The sequence below is a fragment of the Acinonyx jubatus genome, chromosome D4 (genome assembly GCF_027475565.1).
Source record: "Acinonyx jubatus isolate Ajub_Pintada_27869175 chromosome D4, VMU_Ajub_asm_v1.0, whole genome shotgun sequence".
NCBI lineage: Eukaryota > Metazoa > Chordata > Mammalia > Carnivora > Felidae > Acinonyx > Acinonyx jubatus.
In genome coordinates this window covers 1,201,099-1,215,933 of record NC_069391.1, presented here as the reverse complement: position 1 = coordinate 1,215,933, position 14,835 = coordinate 1,201,099, and the positions used below count along the sequence as shown (strand labels likewise).

The 14,835-nt window shown below is 66.1% G+C and overlaps 1 protein-coding gene across 2 annotated transcripts; it reads right to left on the bottom strand.

The window, feature by feature from the left end:
• Positions 1–384: 384 nt before the first annotated feature.
• AGPAT2 (1-acylglycerol-3-phosphate O-acyltransferase 2) lies at positions 385–12,912 on the bottom strand. Of its 2 annotated transcripts, XM_027051823.2 has the most exons (6): positions 12,633–12,911; positions 4,863–4,996; positions 4,275–4,450; positions 3,492–3,587; positions 1,926–1,998; positions 385–1,103 (listed from the first exon to the last, which is right to left on the bottom strand). In XM_027051823.2, the coding sequence occupies exons 1-6, from the start codon at positions 12,812–12,814 to the stop codon at positions 928–930; spliced, it is 837 nt and encodes a 278-aa protein (XP_026907624.2). In that variant the 5' UTR covers positions 12,815–12,911; the 3' UTR covers positions 385–927. The 2 variants fall into 2 exon arrangements, with proteins under 2 accessions (XP_026907624.2, XP_053060330.1); XM_053204355.1 differs by lacking the exon at positions 1,926–1,998 and having other exon boundaries at positions 12,633–12,912.
• Between the last annotated feature and the right edge of the window lie 1,923 nt (positions 12,913–14,835).

Genomic DNA, 14,835 nt, shown 5'->3' with positions numbered 1-14,835 from the left:
GACACCTGCCTGGGGGGAGGGAAAGGTGGCAGCCGTGGGGCAGGGCAGGGGGCTGCAGCCACACAGCCCCTCTATACAGCCTCCTCTAGAGGGTCCCGGTCCTCCCTCTGCGGCAGGGGCTGGAGCAGGTGATTTCCGGAAGGCGAAACTAGCCTCTAGGTGGCAACCCCAGGGGGCAAAGAGCAGATCTTCAGCCTCCTTCCCCAGATCCCCAGGATGCCCACAGCCCAGTTAGGTGGACACCCCCACCCGCGGAAGACAGCAATGCAGGATGATCGTGGGCCTGGCCCCTGGAGCGGGGAGGCAGAGGCGCCCACGCTACGCGCACGGGAGCCGAGGGCTGTGGCGTCCCGCCCACCCCCTGAGTGATCACGAGTCACCAGGCACTTCCGAGAGTTCCTTTATAAAAAACAACGGAATGCGGTGCCCGGGCGGCCGCCCTGCTCCCCGAGGGCAGTGGAGCAAGGACCTCTGCTTTCTGGCTCTCCGAGGCCCCGGTTGCACAGGACCCGGTGTCTGGCCCCCACCTAGAGTCCCGTTTCTCCCGGAGGGCCTGCCCTGCACCCCGCTTCTGCACCCCGCGGGCCCAGGCAGGAGGGTAAAGTGTCTCAGCGCCGGCCATCCACCCCGAGGCCGCCAGCCCGTCTGGGCCCAGGCCTGCTCCCAGATCCGGGAGGCCCAAGGGTGGGCTCCATGAGGAGGGTCCAGCTGACTCTCCTGGGGGACATCGGAGGCCTGGATCCGAGGCCCGTGACAGGAAGCAGTGGCCTGCATCCGGGGCGAAACCAAAGCGGGGAGAACCACGTAGGAGCAGGACACAGTGACGTTTAGCAGCTGGGGCAGGGGTGGAGGTCCCTCGGTCCATTCTCCAGTCAGGCCCTGCCCCCGGTCGGCCCCGTCCTGCCCCCAGGTCCTGCCCCGCTTCGGCTACTGGGCGGGCTGGGAACCAGGCCCTGCGGTGGCCCCGTTCTCCTGGGGTGTCTTGGAGATGCGGAGGAAGGTGGTCCTCATGGCCTGGTGGCAGCTATCCATAAGCTTGGGGACATCAGCGACGGTGAGGCCACTGGTGGGGATGGCATCCAGCACCTCCACCCTGATCGTTCCTGTTGGGGGGGGGGGGGCATCAGTGGCCTGGGGGCCCCCGCCAGCACCTGCTGTCCGGGCGCCCGTGTCGCGGCCTCTCTTGGCTCCCGCGCCGCCCACACCCCCTTCCTCCTGCTCCTCGGCCGCCCACTGGCCTTCCCTGGAGCCTCCCAAGGCCCCACCAGGCTGGGTTCTTTCCTGGACACCCTGGTCTCAGATGGTTGGTTTTTAACAGAGAATAAGTGACACAACCAAAGCTCCAAAGTACGCGCTCTGCAGGGTCTGACGGCTCTAGGCGCCCCTACCAGCCCTGCCAAGCTGAACACTTCTGCGCCCTCCCGGGCACCCACACCCGCCATCGCGCTCTCATCCCCCGTGATGGTTTAGGTGGTCGGGAGTCTCACATCTGGGGGCGGGACACAGCAAGGCTCCTCCCCCCACTGCCCTTCAACCTTTGGCCCCACCCTCCCACCCAGGCACCGGGTGCCCACACTTAGGGTCTGGAAGGAAGGGAGTTCCCTGGCTGGTGGGCGCAGGGGTACCTGGGAGGCCGCTGCCCAGCCTGGGCCTGTGTGTGTGAACTCGGGCACCTACCCCACCCTCTGCCAGCCTCCGTGTCCTCATCTGGGAAATGGGCCCACTACTGCCCGCCTCAGCTCGTGGCTGGGATTCCAGAGTCCCGCCTGCCTTCTCCACTCACCACATGATCGCGGAGGGGCAGGGTCTGGCCTAGAGGAACCTCCCAGAGACGGGAACTATCCCACTGGGGTTCTGGGTGTCCTAAGGCCGAGGGTGCTATGCCCGAGTGTGGGGACCGGTGGGGGGGGGGGGGTGCCCGCTACCTGAGGTGAAGAACTTCGTCTTGTAGTTGTAGAAGGAGGAGAAGCTGGAGTAAACCACGGGGATGATAGGCACCTGTGGACAGGAAGCCACGGTGCCTGAGGACACACAGGAGCCCATCCCTGCCCACCGGGAGCCCCCAGAATGAGCCACTGGGGAGCCCTGCCTGGCCACCCGCTTGCCTTCGGCCTGAGGAGGTCCTGGGAGTGCCATGGCCGCACAGATGTGCTGACCTGCCTCAGGGCCCTTCTGCATACTGACCCCTGGGCCGGGGACACCTTTCACGCCCTGGGTGGCCCAGAGTTCCGTAAACGCATCCCACGTATCTTCACTCAAGTATTCCTTTCCACCAGGAAGCCTCCTGGGCTGGCACATGTCCTTATGATACACATCGGTGCCCCTACGGTCCTGATGGCCCAGGGGAGGGGTGGGGGGGGGGGTCAGGGTCCTGTCCAGTTTAGCAGGAGGTTACTGAGGTCTTTGGGCCCACCCCTCCCCCATCCCGGCGCAGCTCTAACCAGGGGAGAGGACAGGGGAAGATGCCCAACCTCCTGGCTGAGGCAGTCTCCCCCCAGCTCTGCCACACCTCAGTGTCCCCTCTCACCACCCCTCTCTCTCATGCCACCAGCCCAGGGAAGTGACATCGGCCCCAGGCATGTGGCAGGGGTGCCTTCCACCTCCCAGCTGGAGGGGCCGCAGGTCCAGGGCTTGAGAGAGCCTTGCTGAGGCATTGCCGGGCTCCGGGCCCCTCCGCCCCATGCACCCAGGGCATCGGGTGTGTGAGCTGGGAGCCCCTGCGAGCCGTGCTTGGGGCCAGACACCAGGGGGCGCCAGAGGCCACCCGGCACAGGTGGGGATCAGGCGAGCAGACCCCTGCCCAGCCCCCTCCCAGACCCCAACTGGGCAGGAAGACAGCCCCTTCCCCTGACCCCAGACGATGACTTTCCCCTACACGAACACCCCCCGACAGGGGGTGGGACAGGGCGCCCGTTCCCCACCAGGAGACCCTGCCCGCCGACGGATGCGCCCCCAGTTCTCCCGGCATCACCCCCAAGCCCCTCTTGGACAAACTGCGCCTTGGGCCAGAGCACAACGGCCCAGCGCAGAGCTCGCAGCTCGCTCTCTCCAGGCCCGCCTCCGGCTCTGCCCAGCCCTGCCCCTCTGGACCCGCTGGTGCCCCCGAAACCCCACTCCAGCCAGCGGTTCTGCGGGACCCAACGAGCACTCGGCCTTCCCGGGCGCTCAGCAAACAGGCCCGCCGCCTCTGCCTTCTACGCCGACCCCAGCCTCCCTGCGGGGGCCCCTTGCCTGGCCAGCTCCAACCCGGGGGTGCTGGAGCTCCAGGCACGGGTGCCCCGGTGACAAGCGTGAGTCCCACTGCCCACTGGACCCGATCAGCCACCAGCCCTAGTGCTCAGAGTGGGTGAAGAGGCCCGAAGAAATGCCCTCCGTCACGGGTCAGGAAGCAGGTGCCGAGGGGCGGTGGCCAGGCAGTCGCCTTCCGCCTGAAGCCGACTGGGACCCGCTTCCCTGCCCCCCTCCCCGGAGAGGGCGCTGCCCTGGCGTACCTGGGCCTGGATCGCCAGGTAGAAGGCACCCTTCTTGAAAGGTAGCAGGTCCCCGTTGTCGTTCCTCGTGCCCTCAGGGTAGACCCACACCTTGAGCTGCAGGGGAGAGAGGGGCAGCTGGAGCGGAACCTCACAGCCCGTCCCCTCCAAAGGAGCCCCGCTCCTCGCCGAGACCACCTCCGCTAACGCGTAGGCACTGCTCCTGGGGGCCGTTCTGCACGACAACGTGGCAGCCTGTGCGGTGCCGAGCAGGCCTGAACCCCACGTTCACACTGTCCCTGACCACGCGATTGCCCACGGCGGCCATCACGCCCACACTCACTCTGTCCCTGACCACGCGATTGCCCACGGCGGCCATCACGCCCACATTGACACTGTCCCTGACCAGCGCTTGCCCCCCCGGGGGCCATCACGCCCACACTCACTCTGTCCCTGACCACGCACTTGTCCCCGGCGGCCACCCCGCCCACACTCACTCTGTCCCTGACCACGCGATTGCCCACGGCGGCCATCACGCCCACACTCACTCTGTCCCTGACCACGCACTTGTCCCCGGCGGCCATCACGCCCACACTCACTCTGTCCCTGACCACGCGATTGCCCACGGCGGCCATCACGCCCACATTCACTCTGTCCCTGACCACGCACTTGTCCCCAGCGGCCATCACGCCCACACTGACACTGTCCCTGACCAGCGCTTGCCCCCCCGGGGGCCATCACGCCCACATTCACTCTGTCCCTGACCACGCACTTGTCCCCGGCGGCCACCCCGCCCACACTCACATTCTCCCTGACCATGCGCTCGCCCACGTCGGCCATCACGGTCATGGCGGTCCTGGAGCGCTGCCGGTTGATGAAGAAGACACCCCCGAGGTACATGATCAGGCCCACAGGCCCCATGAAGAGCAGCTCCCGCTTGGCAATCTGCACGCAGCGCTTGGGTAGGGCCTCCATAAGGCCTGCAGGTGGCCATGGGACACCAGGCAGGTGGAGGCCGTGCTCAGAGCCTGGCAGCCATCTTTCCCAAGGAGGAGAGCGCCAGCCCCGTGCCTTGACCACCAACAGGCCTGGGCCGATCATGCCTTCCCACTAGCCACCCCTGCCTCCCGCCTGCAAAGGGAGGGAGTGAAGCGGAACTCCCAGCCGTCAGCGCCCCATGCGCAGCGTCAGGCACATGCAGCTTTGTGTGGCTGCAGGGAGGCACGGGTCCCGCTGGCCCGGGTCAGCATCCCCTCGCCCGCCGGCTCATCCGGGCCCGGGCTCTACCTCCCTGAAGCATCTCCCCCACAGAGACCGGGGCAGGGTCCGGGGCTGGGCCTGCAGCTGGGAAGGGCCAGCTCTCCCACCAGCCCCTCCGCGGCCCCGCCTTACCCATCATGTCCAGGATGCTCTGGTGGTTAGAAATGATGACACACGGGTGGTCCACCTCCAGCTTCTGGCGGCCCTTTATGTCAAAGCGAAGGCCGAATACGTACTTGAAGGTCCGGACAAACCAACTGATGATGCTAAAGAGAGATAGCATCAGTGAGCAGGGCCCCGCTGGCCCGCAGCCGGACTGGAGACAGAGACACAGCAGAGATCCCCACGGCAGACGGAGCCCCGGCTTGCCCTCTGGCAAAGGGGAGGGCGCCCACTTCCACATCTGCTTTCCAGGGACCTGCCCGTGTGACCCCGCCCTCACCCCGACACCCCTGCTTGCTCAGCCAAGTGGGAGACTCAGCTGGAAGGAGGCTGGAGGCTGAGAGCCCCCAGGACCAGCCTGGGTCTGGTTCCTGGCTGTGTCAGCAACTAAAAACCCAACGTGGAGGGGCGCCCGGCTGGCTCAGTCGGTGGAACGTGCCCCTCTTGATCTCAGGACTGGGTTCGAGCCCCACGTTGGGTGTAGAGATTACTTATCAAATTTAAAAAATAATAATTATAGGGGTGCCTGGGCGGCTCAGTCGGTTAAGCATCCGACTTCGGCTCAGGTCGTGATCTCACGGTTCGTGGGTTCGAGCCCCGCATCGGGCTCTGTGCCAACTGCTCAGAGCCTGGAGGCGGCTTCAGATTCTGTGTCTCCCTCTCTCTGCCCCTCCCCTGCTCTCTCTCTCTCTCTCTCTCTCTCTCTCTCTCTCTCTCTCTCAGGTAAATAAACATTAAAAACTCCCCGAGGGCACAGGCAAGAGAGGAAGGGAGCCAGGATGCACACGGGCCTGGGACACCCACCCCTGCCCCCGCGGGTAGCTGCTCTGGAGCATTGGGGACCCTCAGGGGCCGCCTCCAAGCAGCATGTGGTGGGTGTGAGTGGGTATGTCTGTGGGGATGTGCCTGCAGGTGCTGGCCGGCCTTGGAGAACACAGGGAGGCAGAGTGGCCTGGGACGCTTCGCTCGTACCCCGGAAGGGACCCATCAGGGGTCCTTGGGGTGACGGAGCCCAAGGCGTGAGGCTCAGTGTCATGTCAACTCCCTGCAGGGCCCCTGGGTCTTTCCCATCCCCTGCGGGGGTGGGGGGGGGGCAGGCAACTAAAGATGTGCCCCCACGGACCCAAGGGTTCCTGACCCAGAAGTGTCTCCTTCTCCCCGAAGGTTCGGGTGCCCTCCAGCCCCTGAGTTAGCCGAGGCCGTCCATGGTCTTGATGGGAAGGGAGGGATTTCCTGCTTTATACAGAAGGGTGAAGAAACCACCCAAGGCCCAGCGATGGCTCTCAGGAGAGCAGAGACTCAGCGCTGGACTCAAAGCCAGACTCCGGTTTTTTAAATTGTCGTAAAACACACATGACCTAAAACTGCTCTTAAGCACACACAGCCCAGCGGCATCGCGCACATTCACACGGTTGTGCAACCGTCCCAGGACCACCTCACCCTCCAGACCCAACTCTGTCCCACTGAACACGGACCCTCCCCTCCCCCCGCTCCCTCCCACTCCCTGTGTCTGTGGGTCCGGCTCCTCTGGGGCCCCTTGTGAGCTGAGGCTTCAGGGCTGGCCGTGCGTCTGCAAGCTGTGTGTCACCCAGCTGCCCCGTGTTGCAGATGGGGACACTGAGCCCCAGGGAGGCGCAGCAGCTAACGTGGGGCTGCTGGGCGAGGTGATTAGGCCAGCTCCCTCCCCGGACCAGCCAGCCTCGGCCAGCTCAGGCCACACCTGCCCGTACATCCCTTCCCGCTCCGGGGCTGCGCTAGCCGGCTGCTGGCCTTCCACGGGCCCCAGTTTCTCATCTGCAAAGACCACTTCTCGGTCACTGTGAGGACCGAGGGGACAAGGAGGGGTCTCGAGCAGGTGCTTCGCAAAGAGGAACGATGGAAATGGCCAGTCAACAGGCAAAAGCCTCCGTTTCACCAGCAGTCAGAGCGAAGCACATGGGAACCAGAACCCTGGTTGCATCTAGAGGGGAATCGGCATCAGCCCTCGGGCGGCCGGCACAGTCAGACCTGGAGGGCAGGTCGGCATTTGCCCGGCGATGGGAAATTGCCACCAGGAAATCAGGTGCCTCTCCCGGGATCCGATCCTGAGGCCGGCCCTGCGCCCCTCCAGGGTGGTCCAAATCAGAAAACAGCAGCCATCCAGGTGTCGCCCGCCCCAAGGAGAGGTGGATTCGCGGGGCGCTGGGCAGGGCAGGCAGGGAGACCCCCACGCACTCGGGGCGCCTCCCGCCGCCGCACAGGGTCTTGGGCCACACGCGCAAGTGCTCGGCATTCTCTCTGGTAGAGCCACTTGCCCTCTTCTTTCTCTCTTTCTTTGTATCTCTCTCTCTCCCTCTCTTTAAAAATGCTGGTAAAATACACGTGACATAAAACTTATCACCTTAGTCTTCTTAAACGTCCAGCTCGGTAGCACCGACACACCCCCACTGAGATGTGGCCGTCCCCGGCTGTCTCCAGGACTTCTCTCCCTTTTGTCAGGATTTCTCTTTGTATCTACTGGAAGGCATTGGCTGCAGACTGGTTTTTCCAGAACTGCGGGGAATACCGCGTGCAGACCTCAGGCAGCGTGCTGGGCGCACGCGCGCACGCGCGCACACACACACACACACACACACGCACCACGACACTCGGCAACTGCCGTGACCCGGGCAGGCTGCCAAAGCAAGGTGCACGCTGGGATTGGAGGAGGCACCGGTGCGTCCCCGGGGACACAGCATAGTCTCTGGAGGCAGCGCGCCCCCACCTCTCCCTCTCCTGACGTCACGTCGCTCCAAGGTCTTCCGTAAAAGCGTGAGCGAGGTGAACGTTTTAAGAGTTTCTCAACGTGAAGGAAGCAAAGCGAGGACGCTTCTGGGTGCCCCCCACGCGCCTCCAGGGACAGAAAGCGGGGCTCCCCCCCCACCTCCGGAGAGCCGTGGCAGGTGGGCACGCCCCTCCCCCACGCCTCGCACGGAACCCTCACGTTCGGCTCAGACAGTAGCCCCTCGAGGTGGGCACGCCCGGGACATCCACCCCACGGAGGAGGGAGTCCAGGCTCAGCAGTGAAGCCACCTGCCCAAGGTCACACCGCAGGGACGCCAGGTGGGCCAGGACCCACTCTTAACCCGGTTTTCCGAAAACAAACAGAAGATGCGAGGCAAAGGGCAAGCGGAGGTGGGGGTGAAGACTCGGGATTGCAAGACCGAATTCCAGAAGCTGCTGTGAGGCCTCCCTCCCTTCCCTGAGGCTCTGGAGACACCACCCAGGCAGAAGTGACCCTGTCCCCACTCGGCCAGCCCAAAGCAGCCGCCATTGTCCTGAGCCCAGCCCCACTGGACCCTTCCGGCAGCCGCAGAGTGTAGGGGGGCCGCCCTCTTGGGAGCCGGGTGTCCCCGGTGCTGGCCCCGGGGACTCGGCTGCACAGCTCTGGGGGCTGTTCTCCATCCCTTGCCCCCAACTCCGTGACCCCACCTCCCCAGGTGGAGCCCAGGTGGCCTGGTGGGTGCCCGCTGCCAGGTGGGTGACAGGTGCCACCTTTCCACCTTTCCCGCGTGGCCCCCGGGAGCAGGATGGTTCGTCGAGCAGATAGATGGGCCGTCCTGGCCCTTCCTGGATCTTTCTCAGGAGCCCTCTACCCAACCCAGAACCACCTAGAACCTCTGAGCACTAGGACGCCACAGATCCTTCCAGCGCCCCAGGGGAGCCCAGCCTCCTCAGACCTTCTGCACTTAGCCTGAGGACACGTGGGGCCTTCGCAAGCTCTAGGTGAGGCAGATCCGGATCCTGGCTCCCTTCTCTGGCCATGACCTTGGGCGATGCACCTGACCTCACTAAGCATTCACGTCTGCCTGTGAAAGGGGAAGGGTGTGGACCTTGAGCCCAGGAGGCTGCGACCCTGGGAGCAACTGAAGAGTGAAATGCGGTGTCGCAAGCAGGTAAGAATCCAAAGCAGATTAGAGTGAGAGCCCCCCCCCCCCCGCCCCCCGCCCCAGCCAGCCACCACTGTGCTCCAGCAGCTGGAAGGAAGTTCAAGGCCAGCCCCAGGCCACCTGCTGACCTTTGCCCCCAGCACCAGGACTTGTGGGGGGGGAGGTGCACCAGCCCGCAGCCAGGCCCCCCGCCCCCCCCCCCCCCCCGCCGCCCTGAGAGCGAGGTCTCGGTGGGTTCATCTGGGGGACAGCCCTGCCAGGAAGGCAGCATGGAGCCATCGATCTGCTCAGGGGACAGGAGGCTCCAGAGAGGCCACCTGGCAGGACAGGAATGTTTTCCACGTGTGCGACGTGTCAGAGCACAAGGAGGGGACAGGGGCCGGGTGGGGTGGGGTTTCCAGCCTGTGCAGCAGGACGCCCAGAGGTGTTAGGAGGGGCCGTGTGGGAATGGGGTGCACACCAGGGGGCTGGAAGGAGGGGGGGCCGGGAAGCTCTTAGTCCCCAGGCAGGGTCTCCAGGGCTCCGAGCAGCACGTCCAGGGAAGGACACTGCCCCTGGCCTTCCTACCCCAAGAAAAACAAAGGCAGACCTTCCCGCAACACCAGGACCCCCGGCCGGCGCCCACGCGCCACATGACTTCCCGACTGCACCGTGCCCCCCTCCGTGCACCCCCGCAGGACCACCGAGTGGCTGGCTAAGAGGCTGGGCTGTTCTGGGTTCAAACCCTGACCGGCATCGATAAGCCCCCGGTCTCCGGCCGAAACAACGCATCGGCTGCACAAACCGTGCCTCGCTGCCCCCACCCCCCACCTCCTTGAAGCTAAGAGCTATGCCACCTGGGTCCTGACAGTTCGGATGGACGCAGAAGCACGCGGGCCAACCCCCAGCGGCCCTGCCACAGCAGCGGCATCCCGGACCCTGAGAACGGCGGAGCCACGGGGCCGGAGGGGCCGGAAGCTTTCCGTGGACCTGGGCGGCCCGGCTCTGGTCTCCCTCGATGCACAAAAGAGTAAAGCCTCTTGGTTAAGCGGCTCTTACCAGGATCTCCTGACCCTGCGGCGGAACCTACTTCTCACACAGGCAGCACAGAAAAGCTTTATTTTTCTGTCAAATGGGTGTATTAAGGGCCTCTCCTCCCAGGATGAGGAAGACGACCTAATAACTCCACCCACCCCAGCCAACAGAGCACAATCGGCCTGGGAGGAGTTCTTAGTCTCAGCCCCCAGCCGGGCCAGGGTCTCCTCAGCTCTTCTGTTCCCATCACTGTTCCCCGCACCCTGCAAACTTCAGTCTAACAGGCAAAGGCTCCCTGGGGAGCTCCTTGGCAGAGCAGGGCTGCCCCCCGCCCACCCCCCCAGGGCTCCAGCGCCCAGAGCCTGGCATCCAGCCCCGCAGAGCTGGGTGGGCACGGAGGGAAAAGACAAAACACGCACTTGGGAGTCATTCCCAGCGGGTCGGCACCCCAGTTACGCCATGTCTAACTCCGGGACCCTGGGCCCCCCGCCCCCCCCCCCCCCCCGCACTGTGCAGGCCTTATACCTGCGGGTTTCGGTCACACCCCGGACTCCTCAGCAGTTAAGTGAGGCACAGGATAACGCCCATCCCCACAATGGAGGTACAGCAGCCCACGGGAGACGGGAGTAGAGGCTGTGGCCTCAGGCAAGGTGGCCTCTTCCAGAAGTCAGGGCGGGGCTGGAGAGCAGAGCAGCCAGGCACCCAGGGTGCTCAGGGGTCCATCTGCATCCTCCCGGGTCCCGTCCTGGGGCAACCCCCCCACCCCGCCCCTTCGGGGAACTCCTGCTCACAGCATGCCCCACCAGTGCCCCCACTATCACCAGGGGCTCACATCCCTGTGACCCACCCCTGTGGGACCTGACGATCCAGGGGAAGGAGGCTGTGGTCTCTCCCTGGGGAGAACACAGCACCTGCCATTACCTGGCAGTATCCTGGGGTGCCCCCCCCCCCAACGCAGAGCCTGGATCCGGGGCTGCCTTAGGGAGGGGAGGGCAGCAGGAAGCCCCCCCCCCCCACCATCAGAGCCTCTACAGTCCCAGGAGGACACCCGAGTGGCCCAGAATCTCAGGCCACTGGGACTAAGGAGAGCAGACCCAAGCCGGGGGGGCGGGGCCGAGGGCAGGCCCAGTCCTAGTGTGGCCAGCCTGCCAGGTCCAGTCACCAAGTCAGAAAGGAGACTGGTGGCTTCTGATGTGACCCCTGGGAGGCAGCTTTGAAGTCTGAGTCAGTCCTTTTAAAAGACAAGAAAGCTGCTTCTAAAGAGGCCACCTGATGACACAAGGTGGGGGGAGGGGCAGGCCACCTCCCCGCCTCCTGTCGCTTCTGGAAACCTGCTCTGGGCCCAGCTCTCCCGCCTGCCCCCCCCCCCCCTGCCCCGGGACAGCTCGGCCCGGGGCTCCCCCCGCCTCAGAACCAGAGGTGCCATCCCCTGGCCCAGCTCTTGCCAGGCAGCACCACCTCCAAGAAGCCCCCCGGCCTGTGGGTCCCTGAACCCACACCTCTCCTCCTGCGCCCAGTGGAGGCCCCTGCAAGGGGCCGGGTGGTCAGAGACGTTTGCAGCCTCCGGCACCCCTGCCCTGGAGTGGTGGGGGCCCAGCTTTGGGGACCCACCCCCAAAGGAGGCCCTGCCCTTCCCTCCCCACGAGGGAAGACGGCCCGGAAGGGCCACCCCCGGGCTGTCCCTGGGGTCTGCACTCCCGTGGACGCCTGTCTGGGCCCTGGTGGTGGTGGGCGGGGGACCAGAGACCCAGTGAGCGCCCTCCAGTCCCAGTCCTCGCCTACTCCAGGTACCATGGGAAGCCACCACCCCCGAAAGACAGGGCCTGAGGACCCACAAAGTGTGGGCCGGCCCCGGCAGCCTGGATGAACAAGGACAGAGGTGGGAGCAAGCCAGCAACCCTCACCAACTGCCCTGTAACCACACAGGGGGCAGGGACCTCAGACACCAAATATCCTCACGGCAGATCACAGCCAAGAGGCTGTTGCAAAAGCCACAGACAGAAATGGCAGCCAAAGCCGCGCCTGGGATCCCACAGGGCAGGAGGACGCCCCTGCTCAGGCAGCCTTGCCCCCCCCTTAGCCTCTGGCCCGGAGAGGTCCCCACCTGACCTCCCCTCCCCACCCCAGGCCCGCCAGCCCACAGCACCGCACCGCCCGGCTCCCAGAGTTGTCCAGAGAAAAGTTCCAGGCGCCACTCCCTTCCTTCCCCAGGCTTGAGGCTGGACCCCGAGGCCCAAACCGTCCTTCCTTCCCACCAGGGAGCCTCGTACCTTAGAAGAAGGGAACGGAGGGGAAGTGTCGGAGCACAGGTGCGTTCAGGGGGCGGAGGCAGGAGGAGGTGCGGAGGGGACAGGGGCGCCCCAGACTCCACGGCGCTCCGGCGAAGCCCACCCCGGGGCCGGCCCCGCAGCCCGCGGGTGAAGCAGGAGCGCGCCGCTCCCAGCGGGCCCGGCGTCCTTCCGCGCCCGGAGCCGCTGGGCCCCCCGCCGCCCCCCGGCGTCCCCCGGCGCGTCCCGCGCGTCCCGGGCCGGAAGGACGCGGCGGCGCGGGAGACCCAGACCTCCGAGGCGGCCACCCCCGGGCGCGGGGGGGGGGAGGCCGCGGGAGAGGGCTCCCGGGCGCGGCGACATTGTGACGCGGGGCCCCCCGCGCCCCCGCGCGCCCGCCCGGGAGCCCCGAGAGGCGCGGGCGGGGCAGGAAGGAGGGACAGGAGAGAAGAAAGTTAGGGAAGCGGAAGCGGGCGGCGGCCGGCGCTCCGCCCCACCCGGGGCTGTCCCCGAGCCCCCCTCCCCGGCCCCCGAGCCCCCGGCCCCCTTGCCTCAAGTTCTCCACCGTCCGGCCGCCGTGCCGCAGCAGGCAGATGACCGCGGCCAGGGTGGACGCCGACACGCAGAGCGCGCAGTACAGGGAGACCTTGGCGTAGAACCGGGCCGAGCGGCTCAGCTGCACCAGCAGCAGCAGCAGCAGCAGAGCCCCCGTCAGCCACGGCCAGAGCCCCATGGCCCCGCCGCGCCCCGACAGCGCCCGCCTCGGGCCCCCTGCGCGAAGGCGACCTGCGGGCTGGCGGCGGCTGGCCGGCTCCCGCCGCGCCCGCGCCTCTTATTGCGAGGGCGCAGGGGCGGGGCGGAGAGGGCAGCGAGCGCGCCCAGGAAGCGGCTAGGTGAGGCGCGCCCGCCCCGCCCCGCCCCGTCCCGCCCCGTCCCGCCCCGCCCCGTCCCGTCACACTCCCGCGGGTCGCGCGGCTCCGGGCGGCGCGGCCCCCGTCCCGGCCCCGCAGCCGCGCAGCCCGGCGGCCTGGACCCCGACACCGCCGCCCGGCCCCACCCCCACCCCCGCTGTGCCGGCCGCCCCGCCCCTCCTCGTGTCCCCCCACATCCCCGCTGCCCCTTAGCCCGGAACCGGAGCTCCAAAGGCGACCCAAGGACGCCACGGCCCTGGCGGCCCGGTGGCCGAACAACCGCGCCCCAGTGACTAACGGCGGCCTGGGCCATCAGCGCCTTCGGGTCCCCTCTGGCAGTTGCAGGGAGACCCGGCCGGCCGGCCGTCGGGCGTTCTCTTTCTACGGGCCTGGTGGGCGCACCGCGGAGGCCGTAGGGATGGGGCGGGTTTCTGGGCGGGGCTGGGGGGGGGGTGTCTGCTCTGCGTGCCAGGAACACTGTGTCACCGCTCACCCACTCTTGGTGCGCCGCCAGGAGCAGATATCAGGCGACTGCGTTCACATCAGCTCAGCGATCAGCCAGCCTGGCGGCATTGGTGCCCTTAGCGTTGGCTCGAGGTAGAGGGAGGGGCCCTGCCTGGGCGCCCAGATGACCGCTGCGGCGGCCAACAGGTCCCACAGAGCAGGCTGAGGTTGTAAGGCCACATCTCCTTCCCGTGCTTCTGTCCTGGATGGCCAGGGTGCTGTGTCTCCTGCAATTTCCGGAACGCACACGTATGCCTGGCAAGGGCATGGAGAACAGTCTTAGAGGTCCCTTGGGTGTTTCAGATGCTGAGGCAACCTGCCACCGACACAGTCTCCTGGCACCCACCCCCCAAACTGGCCTGTTTTCGCTCAAAATACGAAAGCTTCGCTCTTAGGATGAATGGGGAGCTCTGGCTCCAAGGGAGGTGGGGTTCCCTGTGTGGGCACGGTGGCCCATTCCCGGGTGGCCCTAGCATTTCAGCCGCCTTACACCTGTCAGTACCTGGGAGAGAATCCTGGTTCCGTCTTGTTCCCAGTCTGAGGGGCCACCGCTTCGTGTCAGTGTCCACAGCCCGGCTGGCGTCTCCCTGTGTCCACAGGCTGGAGGACTCACCTCCCCCTGGGCAGACAGCACCAGGACAGAAGGAGAGGACACAGCTGGGTGGGAAAGGGTCCCCTGCATCCAGGGGTGGGGCAGGGAGCTCCGGGGCAAGAGCATCCCCATCTTACAGATGGAAAACAGCCTCCCAGAGGTAGGGTCGCCCAGCCAGGAAGCGACAGGGAGGGAGACTGGTCCCGGCCGCTGTGTCCCACACCTGCTGCCCGGAGGCTGCCACGTGCTGGGGTGGGGGGGGGGGGGCTGCCCCGTCGTCTTCTTCCAGCTCCCAGGGGTGGTGGTTCCAGACCCAGTGCCAGGTCCTCATCGAGACACAGAGGCTGTTACCCACTTTCACCTTCCCAGTCTCATCCTGGGGAAGCGTTGCAAGAAAAGAAAAGGCTCTTCCTCGGATAGGAAAAGGGAAGGGAAGGGGGCTGGGGAAGGTCTGCCGGGCGGGGGAGGGGGGGGCTGAAAGACATACTCAATCCTGTAACGTCCTATTTGGAAAGCTAACAAAACCTTTTTGTTTCCAGAAAGTGAAACCCCAGAGAATCTTCTGGGTTGGTGGAGATACTGAGAAAAGAGATGTTCTCTAAAATCAGTGATTCCCACGTAGGTGGGGACTGGCAGGTCTCCCCTCAGGTTCCTCCCCAGAGCATGGCCAGAGCAGGGACACTCTGGTTTGACATGCCAAGTGCCCCGAGTTCCCACGCTGACCCAGGTGACCCGGCGATGAGTCCG